Source organism: Abrus precatorius, unplaced genomic scaffold (genome assembly GCF_003935025.1).
Source record: "Abrus precatorius isolate BTA unplaced genomic scaffold, Abrus_2018 Scaffold3, whole genome shotgun sequence".
In the NCBI taxonomy this organism is placed as follows: Eukaryota; Viridiplantae; Streptophyta; class Magnoliopsida; order Fabales; family Fabaceae; genus Abrus; species Abrus precatorius.
This window is the reverse complement of record NW_020874373.1, coordinates 22,155,625-22,171,757: the sequence shown is the minus strand read 5'-3', so window position 1 is coordinate 22,171,757 and position 16,133 is coordinate 22,155,625. Positions and strand designations below refer to the sequence as shown.

The window sequence follows — 16,133 nt, the reverse complement described above, 5'->3', positions numbered from 1 at the left end:
ACTGTTGATCTTCCTCAAAAACCACATCTCGACTTATAATATTTTTTGTGAAATGGGATCAAACAATCTATAAGCTTTAGACTCTTCACTTACCCCCAAAAATATGCATTTGAGGCTCTTGTCATCAAGCTTGACTCTTTTACTGTCAGGTACATGCACATGAGCTAAGGATCCAAAGACTCTAAAGTGTTCCACCAATGGTTTGTGCCCACTCCAAGCTTCTTCAGGTGTTTTGTTTTTCATTGCAAGGGTTGGACTTCGAATCAACACATACACTGCCCAATTCATTGCTTCTTGCCAAAATCTCTTTGGAATTTGCTTCTCTAACAACATGCACCTAACTATATTCATGATAGTTCTATTCTTTCTTTCGGCAATGCCATTTTGTTAAGGAGTATAGGCAGTTGTCAACTGTCTATGAATGTCATTTTCATTGTAGAAACTTGTGAACACATGTAATGTGAACTCACCACCTCGATTTGTCCTCAAGCCTTTTATAAATGTCCTTACTTCCTTCTCCACTCTAGCTTTATACATTTTGAACATATCAAATGCTTCTGATTTTTCCACAAGAAAGTAAGCACAGATTTTTCTACCAAAATCATCAATAAATGTTAGAAGATATCTCCTTTTACTGAACTGTTTGAGATTGGGCTTATTGGGCCACATATGTCAGTATGTATCAACTATAATACGTTAGAAGCTCTCCACACACTCTCTTAGAAAAAGAGTCACGATGTTGCCTACCTACAAAAAAAACTTCACACACTTTTTCAGAAGCTTTGATCTTTGGCAGCCCTTTAACCATATTCTTTTGTTGTAGTACATATAGTTCATTCCAACTTAAGTGCCCATATTGACTATGCCAGCGATTTGCTTGATTTGTGGTTGTCATGGAGAGACAATTTTGCTCTTTGAAATACTATGAGCAACCAAGGCAAACATCCTATTGTATGTCATTTCAGTTTAAAAAATTAGGCCATTATTAGGATGGAAAATTTTGCATTTTCCATTTTGTATGAACACCCCAAATCCCTTCTCTTGTAGTTAACCAAGGCTTAACAGATTATTCTTCAGATTAACTTCTGTAATCACATGTACTAATCCATGCACCTTCAATCGCACATTGCCTTTGCCTTGTATGTTGAGACTAGAGTCATTTCCCAACTTCGCTAATTCTTTGAAACTTTCATCTATCTCAATAAATGCTTCCCTTCTACCACACATATGATTGCTTGATCCAGAATCAAGAAACCAAACATACTCCATTTTGACTTTCTCAACACCTACTTGTGTAGTCCACAACTTTCTTAGGATATTCCCATTGAAAATGTCCTAACTCATGACAGTTGTAACATTCTAGGGTAGCTTTGTCAAACCCAGATCTTCCCATTCCTCTTCCTCGTCCTCTTCCGCAGTATGAGCCACAACCACCACCTCTTCCTCCGTGTTGGACTTCAGAAGTTACTTGGAGAGCTTATTCCTCCATAACATGTCAACTGATTCGTTGTTCATGAACAAGGAGACGGCTCTAAAGTGCATCAGTGGATAGATTATCCAAGTCATTTGACTCCTCAATTGCAAACAACATAATCATATTTTGAAGTCATAGACCTCAAAATTTTCTCAATGATAACCACGTCCTCCATTTTTTTCTCCATGAAGCCTCATTTTATTTGCTATAGTGAGTGTCCTTTCAAAATAGTCATTGATGGTTTCTCCAGCCTTCATATGCAGTACCTCATACTCCTTACGCAGTGCCTGCAATCAAGCACACTTCACACGAGCTGTTCCTTGATATTTTTGTTTCAAAGAATCTCATATTTCCTTTTATGTGTTCTTCTTCAGAATTGTTTCTAAGACTGAACGATCAATGGCCTAAAACAAACAGTTCTTAGCCTTCAAGTCTTTCAACTTCAGCTCTTCTAGTGTCTTCTTCTGTAAATCGCTAAATTCTTCTCCGTCTGCTGCTGCAGGGATCCCTGTTTCCACCACATGCCAATACTCCTTGGAATGTAGGAAATTTTCCATAAGCATACTCCAGTGATCATAATGTCCATCAAGCCTGGGAATGTCAAGTTGTACAAAACTACTTTTAGAAGTCATGTTTCTTCTCTCTCACACCGATAGCCATAGTTCTAGGTTTGGATTTAGGATATGCACTATTGAATTGTGGAGCACTCTTATTGAATTGAAAAGCAAACTGAGCTATTTAAAATAGATTTACAAATAATTGAAAAGATAAAATAACAACCCACAATTATACATGTCCTAAAATCATGGTATATTGGATTAAACTGGAAATATTATCACGTCCCTAAAACATAAAAATTCTCCACAATTTCAACAGATTTAGGGTGAAGGGCATTCTGAATAATTTTTTTCAAGTCCTAAATTCCTAATGTTTCACAGAAACAATATTGATTTTCAAATGTGTCTACTATTTATAAACGTTACCAACTACTTGTAATTAATCAATGTTCTCTGTTGGCCTTTTTCTTTTCATGTCGGGTAGTGCACACCCAATGATTGCTATCTTTTCATTGTCATAGGCACAATGGGTTGCCCAAGATGAGTTTGTACCTGACACAGCATAATCATACAGATTTCATAAAGCTTATTGCATGAGGAAGTAATAACAATGACCCAAGAGTATTTAGAAGGAATACACAATTCGAAACACGGTATTCATCTATTTACAAATGCTCCAGGAACACCATATGTGCATTCACATCCCACAATAAAGGGTAGCCATTGGAGGAACATCAGAGAATGAAACCAACCTTGTTCCTGTAGATGATTAACCATAATTGGACAGAAAATGAATCAGCAAAACATAAAAATGAGAAATAGTTTTGGGTGATTAACCTGTAGATGATTAACCTTGTTCCTGTTCCACAAGATTTAATTGTTTTTCATTACTTTAGGGGTTACGAATGAGATATTTTCTTTCCTCCCTTCTCCCTCTTTTCATATAGTTTTGGGGTCGGGGTGTAATTCAAATACTTACATTTTGGGATGCAAGTATTGTTCCACTGTGAGTGGTTTTGGGCCACCAAACCAATTAATTAGAAATATATTTTCAATTTCTAATTTGAAGAGTTGAAAGTTGTGATCCCCAGGCCAGCCTGTCAAACAATATTGAAAATAAAAGGTGTGAATCAAATTTTAGCAACCAAAATTATAAAATATGGAGAAAGGTGCACAGAAATTTAGCAACCAGCTACATGACTAAAGAAAGAAAGAATGCATCTAATTCATTGAGTAGGACATTACCCTTCATCTCTGGATGCTTGGAAAACAAGGCATTTCTAGCAAATTTGGCCTCCTTGGACTTTTCATCAACCAATTTCAGCTGAAAACAGAGAGTAATCAAATTCCTAAGACCTACTAACATTAGAGGAAGCCCAAAAGGGGTCTCTATGATTTTCCAACTAGTTACAAGGATATCAGTAACAACACCTATACGGGTATGAGTACAGGTACAAGGAATGCCAAAATTTATAAAAACTAGGTTTCAAGTACAATGGGTATAGAAATATAAAAACAAACAATAAAATAATTAAATCATAAGATAAATGTATTTTCACAATGTTAGAACTCAAGTATGAAAAAATATAAAGGCGGCACAATTGAAGGGAGGGAAGTAACAGTGTTTCATTTAGTAGCAAGTCAACCCACTTAGTAACAAACTTGGTGTTTTACATGGACTAACTAATGGTACTGGATATGTACCCAATACAAGTATACCAAATATAGGAGTGAGTAACTATATTCACATATTCTTGAAGGTAAATGTTGAAAAGATAAAAAATTTCTGCAGGACCTTAACAAAACAAGTTGAAATTAAGAAATCACTAGAAAATATACTTCTAATCCCATGACATTTGAATTGCATCCCAAATTTTGAGGTAATATCTGCATCAAGTTATAAAAAGGTGGTTCAGTTTGTTAGAATATCTGATATTTATTATAGCACATCATGAATATTTGGTAGAAGCAATTAGAGGCAATCGTGGGAACTAATTAAGGAGTGTATATCATTAGAATCAGAATTAAATTATTGCAAATAACACACACGCACACACACATGTATAGACCCTCCAGACACACAATTCTTCCCTAATTAGATCATTCTTAGAGTTCTTATGTTTGTATATAAGCAGGTTTCAACCCATATCACCCAACAAAACCTGAAATGGACTGCACCTTCTGCTGCAATCCTGGTCATTCCACGGATGCTCAGATCACGGGGTCCTGTTGGAATCAATATAAATGGCATCTAGGTTCATTGTATAGGAACAATCAAATCATGTAATTGTAGGATCCTGTAATTTTTCTAATTTAAGATTCATATATATTTTGTAACAACTTTGATGATGATTGTTGTCGCATTTGGTTCCTTTTACTGAAAAATTTTACAAAATTATTTTCAATATTTCAAAATTTGTGCCAAAATTCATCCACAATTTAGGACAACTGTCAATATTTTGCATACAAATAATGGAGATGGTCTTCATATTTTTTGGAATACGATGCAAAAATGGGCACCTTCCATAAAAATAACGTGGGCTCGTAGACTGCAAAAAATGGAGCAGTTGAACACAATCCTGGATAATACTCTTGCATATGAATGTTTCTTCTTGTTTTGGGGGGATGCCAGAACAGTGTGCCATCTTCCGTGTTAAATGATAAGTTCCTCACACAATACTATCCTGTGTTTGCTTATGTTTCTTTATATTACTTGCTCTGCTCTTTCTTTTCCAAGAAAGGACAATGATATAAAAATGGTTCAATTATGCACAAACAAGTGGCTGAACAATAACAAAACAGAAATTGATATGTATATTGAAAATGAAACATAAGGAATTATAGCGGAAAAGAATCCCAACTGCTCCAGCGGAAAATTGAATCCCTTTCCTTTGGTGCTCTTTTTCTCACCTCAAGTAGACAAGGTTGCAGCCTTGCAACTTACAGCAGAGAGGACGTCAGTCAAGTCTAGTTGCAACAAAGATCGCTGGTCAGGGAGGCTCTGTTCAGTGCTGTCAACTGCTCTCCCCTTCTCCCTGCTCTGTCTTCTTTGTTTGTGGGTGTATTCTTAGTGGGAAAATAATGGCATTAGGAGGTTGTACTGCTGGTGCTGGTATTGGGGCTGGTGGGCGTGGCCTGGGGCAAGGCGATCAAGGTGATTATAGTGCTATTGTAAGTGTTGTTTCCATGAATGCAGAAAGATAAAAAAATGAAAATGCACTTGGAATGACTGGAAACACAGGGTTTCAGTTGACAAGGATTAAAAAATTATATGAAATATTGTGAGAAAGAGATCATAGGTGGCGTTTATCAATTTAAACACCACTTAGCATCAATAAAGAAGGATGTCGGACCCTGCATTGCTGTCCCTGATGATATCAAGAAGCAGATGTAGGACATTGTCTCTTCAATGCAAAAACTTATTCAGAAGGAAAACTCGAGATAATTAAAAGGAGATGATGTATAGTAAGAAGAGGCTGGAAAGAGGAAAAGGCTTTTAGCACCAACATGCAAGGCTTATTCAGTTATGCGTGTCTCTTGTGTAAGTTAGAACAAAAACAGGACTGAGCACTGAACTTGCCAACCACCAACAGAAGAGAAGAAATGTGTGACTTTACAACACCTAGAAAGCACCAAGTGATTTTGCAAGAAAGATCAGCAACAACCTGCCACCACCACTACACAAGAAATGTACCACTTTTGCAAGACCCAAAAGCGCTGCTATGTGCAAAAGTTTTGACTGAGCAAAGGTGTTCAGTTTTGCAAGACCTACAAGAACTGTGAGCACTAATTGTGGAAGACGACACACATGTTGTCCAAAAGCCCTAGCCATATGCTAGAAATGTGGTAGAGGAACATATGATTGATGTCAATAGGAGACTAAAGTGTGGAAGGACCTTAATAGTGGTAGTAGAGTAGCTAATGGAAAGGACCTTAATAGTAAAATGATACGGTAAGGAAATCATTGTACTACTAGTGGTGGGAATCTTATGTTAGTGGAGTACTAGAGTAGAGTAGCTAAACTTGGTCTAACAAATAAAACTCCAATATAGTGGACGGAATCTTATGCTTATGAACAGCCAGAGTTGCAAACGTTCAAAGTTTGTGTATTGTTGAGCATGACCTGTAGTTCATTTGGTTGTGGGCGCAATTGGAGTGCCTTTGAGGTTGCAAGATTCAATTTCAAGTACATGCAATAAATTATATTTCATTTTTAAAACTAATACCTATTAATATGCTTTAATTGATATGTAACTGTGTAGGTCCACACCAAGAAAAGAAATTGTTTTAAGCATACGAAAATGAATGATGTAGTGCTTGTGATGGCTAAATCAAGATTGGCCAAGAAGAAACCTAGGAAAGAAGAAAACTTTAACATTGAGGATATTCCTTCTAATGATGATTGGATAGTATAAAATGATCAAAACTCAAATTTGGAGATGAATGCTCTAGCTAAAGAGAATTTGATTCAAGTTGTAGAAGATGTTAATGCTAGTAGTGGTGGAGGTGGTGTACCTTTTGGATGATTTAGAAGTTCTTGACGTTACTGATTATGAAATTTGTGATGGAAGAAATGCCACTAATGAAGATGAATATATAATGGAGGATGATTATGAAAATTGGCGCATTAGTGATTTCTTGCTTGACTAAATATCTAGAATTCTGCTTTAGATTCTATAATTCTGTACTTTGGACTATTTTCTTCTGTTTTAGTTGTTTTGATATGAAAAACTTATGTGACTAATTAGTTGTAACTGGATGTTATGGTTATGATTTTTTCATTATCTATGTTATTTTCTTTGCATTTGTGTAAATTGCATATGATTTTGCATTTTAGTAGGATCTTATAATCCATTTTACGACGCTATGGTTAACAATTTTTTACCCTCTCTCGTCATACATAGAATATCAATTTTCAGAACATTGGCTGATGGTACATTCTTACTGGTAGCTGGTACTAGTAACTTGAATTTGTCAGGTTTAAACTTAAATTTTGTCTTTCGTGTACCAGAATTGAAGTATAAACTCATATCTGCCAGTAAATTAACTAAAGATGTTAACTGTTAATCATTACTTACCCCACTTATAGTGTATATCAAATTTTACTTTGGGGATGATGGTGGAAGTACTATGGAACGCAATGGTCTCCACAATGTTTTTAGTAACCCCTCAAAACTTGGTCCTTGATCGCAATAATGTAAATAGACTTATAATAAAAAAATCTGAATTCTCTCCCGTTGTTGCAGGAACTGAACATCCAATTAAGTAAAAATAGACTCGCTTAAGCGAATTTTAGGAAAACAATGAAAAAAATTAAGAAAAATTCGCTTAAGTGAATTTTTCCCAAGTCACTCACCTTCTCCACTCACTCACACTCAGCATTCCCTTTCAGTTCTCCCCCTTTTAGCCCCTCACACCCCCCAGCCCCACCCTCCTCCATTCTTTTGCTGTTTCTAGGAGTTAGTTGCTTAAGCAAAGAAGACAGCTACCAGAGAAGGTGAGTGAGTGACTGTTGGAGATCCAATAGAGTCAATGGGCCTAAGTGCTAATTTGGTGCAGCAACAATCGAATAGGCCAACCGTTTGGTGGGTATATGTGAGAAAGAATAAGAAGAATAGGGATTGATCATGTGAGAGGGAGTGTAGTGTGTTTGGTGTGGTGGGGCTAGGGTGGTTTTGAGTGATTTTCTGTTATATTAGGATGGAGTGAGGAGAGAGTTTCTTGGAAAAGATTATGGAATTCGTTAGAGATAGAGAGCTTTAGCTCTCTGTTAGGAGCCTTACTCTGTGGACAGGAAGACCATTCCTGTATTCTTTTTTTATCATTCAATAATACAAGTAGCATTTCTGTTTCAAAACTTTTTTGCAATTGTTCCTTTATTCCTCAACGATTCTGCATCAGTGACTAGGGTGTAGACCTGCAGGAACTCCTATGGATGGAAACGAGAACAAGAAGATTGTTAAATATATGTAAGTATGCTACTTAGGAAAATAGTATCTGTATAATAATAATAATTAGAAAACTATATATTTGTTCATGATTATGTAGCTATGATTGTGATTACCCTTGTTAATATAAATACACAGCTTATGGTATAGTTCAAACACACGGAATTCATCACATACTTTCTCATTATCACCCATCTTAACATTGTATCAAGAGCCTAATGAGAAGGTAACCCTAATCCGTGCTTTCCTTGTGGACCACTGCTTATAAGTGTCAATATTTTTTAAGAAATCATGTGTCTCTGATTTCTAGTTTTTTTTTTTTCCAGCAGCCAACTCCATTGGCCACCACTATTCACCGCTGGCAAGTTTTCCGGCATGTTTTCTGACATGCTGCCACTGGACTCGCCCCACTGTGCGCAACAAAACCTAGTCACTGCATCACGAATGAAGGTCCCACGCACCCACACGCGCCACCTCCTTTTCCAACGCCTTTCTCTCTCTGTTGTCAACTCTGCTGCACATGATGATGCGTCCGGCAACTTTCCAACCACCATTTTTCGCTGACTAGGCTTGCCTTGTCAAGACGATTCTGGATCTGTGGTCCTTTTTTTGAGTTTCGAACACTACTGCTTGACCCATGGCGACTCTGGCTCCTCCCAAACTTGAAACTTCTATTTTCACCAACTTTATCACTGTTCTACTGTCTACTGACAAGTTTGATGGCAATAACTAAGATTCTTGGGCCTTTGATATCAAACTTTGTATCAATGGTCAAGGTTATCTTGACCATCTCACTACCAAAGAAGCAACTGTGCTGAGACTAAACATGCTAAATGGAGTAAGATTGATGCCAAACTTTCAGTGTTATTGAGTCCACTATTCAGCCTTCTATGAAGCAAACCTTCCGCTCCCATGATACGTGTGAGTTCGTTTGGTTACAAGTCAAATCACTTTACACTAATGACATGCAAAGTTTATATAGAGTATGAATCTCAAGGATGTTGTTGTAACTCAGAAACTTGATGGAACTATGTTGACCTATTTGGGTCGTATGAGTAGTATTCTTCATGACTTCAATGAACCTTTGCCTTTCACTACGACTACTGCCATGGAATTGGAGAACCATCAAACAATTTTTATGTTGCCACTATGACTACTGCTTGGTCCTCTTTGCTACGCATTCCTACCAAGGCCACCATTGCCTCAGACATCATTCCTACTCCTATGTCAGCTACCTCAATTGATTCTTCTGCCTTGATCTCACAAGGACTAATGACACTCATTTATGATAACCAAGTAGCCTTACACGTTGTCTCCAATCCAGTCTTTCATGAACGCATGAAGCATATTGAGATTGATTATCACTTCTTTCGTGAAAAGATCTTATCTAAAGTCATTGCCACAAGCTTTGTCAATTCAAATGATCAATTGGCAGATGTATTCACAAAGTCTGTAAGAGGTTCTCGTATTAAGTACATATGTGACAAGTTCAATGCATATGATTTATATGCTCCAGCTTGAGAGAGAGTGTTAAATGTATGTAAATATGCTATTTAAGAAAATAGTATCCATATAATTATAGTAATTAGTTAACTGTATATTTGTTCCTGATTATATAGCTATGATTGTGATTAATCTTGTTAATATAAATACACAGCTTGCAGTGTAGTTGAAACACATGGAATTCATCACATGTTTTTTCGTTTTCTCTCATCTTAACAAAGATCAATGAGGATGATCGTCTAGTTAAAAAGGACAGGTACCAACACCTTGTAGGTAAACTGATTTATTGACCTCTTCCTAGACTGAACATTGCCTAACAATGTTAGTGTAGTTAAGTCAGTTCATGCATTTTTCAAGAAAGTGACACCTTGATGCTGTAAATCAAATTCCCCACTACCTAAAAGGCACACCTGGAAAAGGCCTACTATTTAGAAAGAATGAACACCAAGGTGTTGAGTGCTATGCAAACACTGATTTGGGTGGGTTCAGTTGCAGATAAAAAATGCACCACAGAGTATTGTAGGAAGGTGTGGGGAAATTTAGTGAATTGGAGAAGCAAGAAACAGATTGTTGTTGCTAGGAGCAATGTGGAGGCAGAATATAGACCAATTGCTCAGGCTGTTAGTGAACTAATCTGGAGAAATAGGTAACTTTAAGATTTATCTATTCCAACTCAAGAACCTATGACACTTTTCAATGACAGCAAGTCAGCCATTAGCATTGTTCACAATCCAATTCAGCATGATAGGATGAAGCATGTACGGAGACAGAAGCTTCATCAAATCAGAGATTGAAAATGGGGCATTTACTCACAAAGGCCTTATTGAAATCTGACTTTGAATCTAATGTTGGCATGATGGGAATGACTAATATCTATTGCTCAAATATATGGGGGGGTGTTTGAAATCAATTCCTAAATTTTAGGAGAATCACATCAATTCAGTAATTGGAGGATTGATTCAGCTATTCTATTTGATTTCATTCCTATAATTTTGGGATTCCTAGTTAATTCTGGGAAAGTCCTATTTATTATTTTCTTTTTCATTGTCTTCCTCTTTTCTACATAATGTATCTCATTTTTCCGGAATAATAATAGAGATGAAACAATTTTCTTTATACTCTGCTTATAAAACTAATATATATATTTTGTGTGGTCTATCCAAACACATTTCATCCGTATCAATTTTTTTTTTCTCATATTATCATTTTAACGATAATTTGCTACATGATATAAATTGGAATTGATGTAAGAATGTGAGATCGGGAAAATATTATACATCTGAAAAAGGGTAGCATGCAAATTGTGATGGCATTCATCTACAAGCAAGAATTCAAGAACAATTTGAAACAGTAGGATTAAGATCCAACTTGAGTATATCCAGTAATTAAGTCAGCGGAAGTTGTTATTATTTGAAATATCATGTCCATAACTGGTATGTACATGGAAAATGGAAAAGGAGCAAAATTTAGAACATAGAAACAGAGTGAATAATAAAACATAAGGGAATACAATTGTAATCACACATCCTACATGATCATATTCAATATAATTCAAATTTTCACACACCTTTCCAGTTAGAGAAATTTTTGAACAAGTGGGGTTCTGTGGGTCTCTCCTGCCACAGGTCCCCAGAGGATATTCACTGACTGTGAATGAAGCCTTTTCATCTTTCAATGCATTTCTTGCTGTTGGGTCTAGAGTTGTCAAGTAAAAGTATGGGATGCCACTGCCTTCATTAGGTAGTCCATCACTAAATGATACTACATTCCTGCATTTAGACAATATAACAATAACTTTGTAGAAAGCAATTGCATTTAGATTCGGCTTGAACACACATAATATAGAAAAGGCTAAAAATATCAAATAACGAAAGTAATAAATGCTAACCCAAAGGGTGCTCCACCGAGATCAGTTGAGAGAGTACTGCAAAGAAACAAAAAAAAAAAAGGTGAAGTTAGAGATAAACAGTTTTGAGTTTCAGAAGATAAATAAATGGAAGAGAACTGAGTATAGATGATGATAATAGGATTTGGTAATGTCAAAACTCCCAATGAATTGATTATGATTTCCCTATTCACCATTGCGTTTACAAATAACCAATCTGTAAATTAATAGAAGTTATTAACTTGAAAGTAAATTAAGTGTGGCACACGCAATGAATGGCCCGTCAATTCAAACAATCAGTGAATCAAGCACAAACTGGTTAACATTTTGAAAACTTGTTGGGACGAACAAACATTAACTAACAAATTAACCATCAAATCAATCAGAATTGAACTCGTGAAAATAAAAGCAGTTCGTGAATTCAGAAAGAGAGAGAGAGAGAGAGAGAGAGAGAGAGAGAAAGATTGTGTGTGTACTTCAAGACTCCCCAGAAATTGAGAGAGACCAACCAACGAGCTGAGGCAGCAGCATCATCGGGGTCAGGTTTTGCTGGGATCGACAGCAATTGCCCTTGTACTTGGCAACACCACGATAACAACGACATCAAACATAAGAACTTCATGCCCACTATGTTGTACATTTTCTGTTTGTTTATCACTCTGCCTCTTTTGCTCCAGTCTCCCAGCACATCACATTAGATAAAATAAAAATAAAAGAATTTGTAGGAACACACTGCAGGAGTGGCCATAAATTACCTGTGTAGTCGTGTACATCATAATTTAAATTAAAAATTTTGTGAATCTTTCTATTCTTACCACAACCAATCAATTTCCGGGGCTTTTTTCATTTTTCATTAATTAAAACAAATTATTAAAATATAAAATTTTTCAAAACAAATTTTATGTATATTTTTTTCATGCATAATAGGTCTAGTCATTGTTATTGGTAAAACTTTAATTTAAAAAAAAAAGGTTTTATTTCTAAAAGTACAAAATTTAGTAAAAATGTGATGCCCGATAATATTATAAATTTTAATTTTTTTTGCTGATATTTAAAAATAAATTAAAATTTAGCCATCGGAATAAAAACCAAATTTATGCCATAATTTTAACAAATTTTACTAGTGTATCGCATAATATAATTGTAACACGTATTAATAGTAATATGATCATAATTTTTAGTTTTTCTTTTTCATTTACCTTCATTATTTATATTACTACTTAATTTAGATGTAAAATTTCATTTAAAAAAATTTGAAAGACAAAGCAATTGTAAATATTTTCAGTGCCTTGTGTTTAAGATTTCTAAGAGCTAAGCAAGAGAATTTATTCTAAATTCACGTTACAATCAATGAAGTAAGCTCCTAGATAATGACTTAATAAATGTTAGTGGACATAACAACTCTCGAATTGTATTAACAAATAATTAAATTTACAAATAATATTTTAGAATTAATTAAATATACATAGTCTAAATACAAATTATTAATAATTAATAAAATTATAAACATACATACTCTCAATACCAATAATTATTCATTACAAATAATTAAATAGCCACATTGTAAATACAAATAATTAATATTTTAGAAAAGTGTTAAATATAAATATTCTACATACAACTAATTAACAATTAACAAATTTTTAAATTTACATACTCTATACAAATAATTCTTAATCAACAAATAACTAAATATACATATTGTAAATCTAAATATTTAATATTTTATAATTAATTAAATCTACAATAAAAGAAAAATATGTTTTACAATCTTAACAAATTTTGCTACTTGAGTGGCGATACTTTTTAGAATTGTGACATATATCTAATGGTCATAACCACGATTTTCTTTTTTTTTTTTATTTACATCATAATATTTTAAAACATTTTTTATATTCTTTATAACGTCAAATAACAACATGGCATACAATGGCATCTTCTTAAACTTATATATTTAGCTTTTTTTAAAAAAAATTGTCATTCTTCCTTAGAAATATTTCCAATTAATATATTTATAGTGTGAACTTACACTCAGAAAATACTTTTTACCTCCCTTATGTTACAACAAAATTAGTGTTGTCATTGCTAATTACATAATGAATTAAATATACATTCATTAACAAGTGTTTATTGTTATAGTATATTTAAGTTAGAATAAAAATCATCCTCTACATAAATTATCTAAACCATCATCATCTTGGTCTTATATTTATCTTCATCTCTAATTCCATTATTACAATAAATTCCTAAATTTTAATTATACTAACACACAAATTTAATACCAATATATATATATATATATATATATATATATATATATATATATTAACTCTACCTTGATGGTTATCAAAATCAATAATAGTTGTATCATTTGTTTATGAAAGTAATAAATTTATTTCCAACATATATGAGAGGACCAAAGAACTTTCACCAACAGCAAGATTGAGATATAACTCAACAATAGTTCTACTAGCTTGTTGTTGATATGCACTTATCATGCAATCAATGTTTTCATTATCACTTGTTTTTAAAAGCAATCTACTATCTAACATTTATATAAATAAAAGCACATAAATTAATCTTGTCATGAACTTTTTTTATAAAGGATCAAATAATATCCTACATTAAGATATAATTTTCAAAAGTTAAATTTCAACATCTCAACTAAATAATAGGGCCTCAAAGGCATTCTCATACAACCCAAAAATTTATATGAGTATATGTATTTATAACAGTGGCATTCTCATACAACCCAAAAATTTATATAAGTATATGTATTTATAACAGTTGCTCTACTTGGAGCTCAAAATACAAATTTTATAAGCAACAATTATATTTTTTGAAGACTGTAGCTAAATAGTCTAGATCTATCGCTAAGACTTAGACTAACAAAATGAATAAAGCTACAATTTTTTCAAAAAGCAAGATGACTCCAAAAATTCCATAGCCAGACCTTCTAGCGTGAGAAATAGATGTATTACCTGTCTTATCTACTCACGCACCACAGTATAATTATTATAGCACACACACCAGCACAAACAAATGCAAGGGTAAACTTATATAACTAACAGTCATAATCATAGAGTATGAAAAGATATCCAATATATTTATTCAAATTTTATAATTCTCAGCAAGCAATACAACAATCTCAGCCAATTAATACAGCATGTTTAACCCATTTCTAGCTCATCTAATGCAAATGCAACAATTCAGTTTCAACTAGTTTCACAACTCAAGTATTCCAGAGAAAACTATTTTTGGTCTAAGAGCGACCCATCCCTGTATCTGGATCCAAACACAGCACAGCTTAGCATTTCTATCGTTACAAGTCTAACCACCTAAACATGCAACTTGACTCTAGAATGATGAAAATCAGCATAATGCAACACAGCTATTATCTTTGTTTAGCTAGTCATAACACTTCAAACTTTGATCACAGCTATATCCAACATTTATCAACTAATTTCGGCTTATATGTTACAACATTTCAAGCATAAATAATTTCACAAAACAACAGGGAACCCCATCACACACATCAGACTCATTACATCCACCAACAACAGTCAATCCACTCAGACATACTTACTTTTAGTTCTACACTAAGGTTTGTTCATACACTTACTTATTATCAGCTAAAACGAAATTTTACATATAAATATCTTAGCATCTAGTAAATGAATAAGGTCAGCTCAGGTAATCTCTCTGTACCTGGAATGATTTTTCTTATATGGAAATTTTCATGAGTTCCAAAGAGAGAGAGACAAAGCTCAAGGTTCTCAAATCTCCCTATTATCATGAAATAGAGACCCTTGAGAAGAGAAATCAAGGAAGAAAGAGTAGAATAGGGGAACCAAATCCTAGGAACTCACTTAGATCCGCACTAAGTAGGTGTTCTCACTTGGATCAGGAAGAACTTTGGCTTCGAAAAGATTTTCTCTAAGGGAGGAAGGTAAGAGAATAGAGAAAAAATAAGAGGAAAAAGTTGTCTGGTGAAAAATAAATGTTTTTTTGCGCTAAGATCCCTTAAATACCCCTCTAGCTTCACATGCTCTCGCTTGAGCGAGCCCTGCTCTTGCTTAGGCGAGCTCATCCTAGCTTAGGCGAGAAAATCAGATAGTGAAACTACCTAATTTTCTTTTTTTATTGCTTGAGCAAGAGACATCTCGCTTGAGCGAACTGCATCTTTCTTGAGCGAGCAGCATTCTCGGCTAAGCAAGAATGGATCCAAAGAGCTCCCCATTTTTCTTGTGATTCTTCGCCTGAATGAGATCGCTTCTCGCCTAAGCAAGAGGACAGTTGGGTGATGTAACATATTTTATGTTTTACATTTATAGTTTTATTTTGATTTCTAAACACTTTTCATATAATTTATTTTTAGAGTTTTTATCATTATTTAGTTATTTCTAAATACTTTAATTTCCTATTTTTAGTTATTCTGACCTCTGACTACTCTTTTAGCTATAAATTTTTCTACAAATATCATTTTTAGCTAATTCCGGTTACATTGGATTCTACACATCCAGGGCTTTAAAATGCATAGATTTGGAGTTGTTTTCGATTTTCTATGATTTTTTTAAGTTGAGGCAAATTTGCTAACTATTGTTGCGGGATTGCCTTTGAACCTTGGTTATTAGATAATTAAATTTGGGCTTATAGTTATAATTGAGGCCCAAATTTTGGCTGTTTAGTTTAACCTAATCAGAACTTATAAATAAACTAATAAGGTTTTGAATTAGTGGTACGATAAGGCACCTTGAGTTTTTGAG

At 34.2% G+C, this 16,133-nt stretch overlaps 1 protein-coding gene across 2 annotated transcripts; it reads right to left on the bottom strand.

The window, feature by feature from the left end:
- Positions 1–2,271: 2,271 nt before the first annotated feature.
- On the bottom strand, positions 2,272–12,090 carry LOC113862981 (protein CREG1). 2 transcript variants are annotated; one of them, XM_027496326.1, is made up of 6 exons: positions 11,844–12,090; positions 11,371–11,406; positions 11,050–11,251; positions 3,277–3,355; positions 3,011–3,128; positions 2,272–2,790 (listed from the first exon to the last, which is right to left on the bottom strand). In XM_027496326.1, exons 1-6 carry the CDS (start codon positions 12,005–12,007, stop codon positions 2,766–2,768), a joined length of 624 nt encoding a protein of 207 aa, XP_027352127.1. In that variant the 5' UTR covers positions 12,008–12,090; the 3' UTR covers positions 2,272–2,765. The 2 variants fall into 2 exon arrangements, with proteins under 2 accessions (XP_027352127.1, XP_027352128.1); XM_027496327.1 differs by having other exon boundaries at positions 11,877–12,090.
- Positions 12,091–16,133: the final 4,043 nt, after the last annotated feature.

Bases quoted from the DNA above. Each gene is read 5' to 3' on its own strand.
- LOC113862981 (XM_027496326.1), bottom strand. From the start codon at position 12,007: ATGTACAACATAGTGGGCATGAAGTTCTTATGTTTGATGTCGTTGTTA. The intron at 11,252-11,370 runs GTTAGCATTTAT...GTCTAAATGCAG, and splicing joins CTCGGTGGAGCACCCTTTGG to GAATGTAGTATCATTTAGTG. The intron at 3,356-11,049 runs GTGTGTGAAAAT...CTCTGTTTTCAG, and splicing joins AAATTTCTCTAACTGGAAAG to CTGAAATTGGTTGATGAAAA.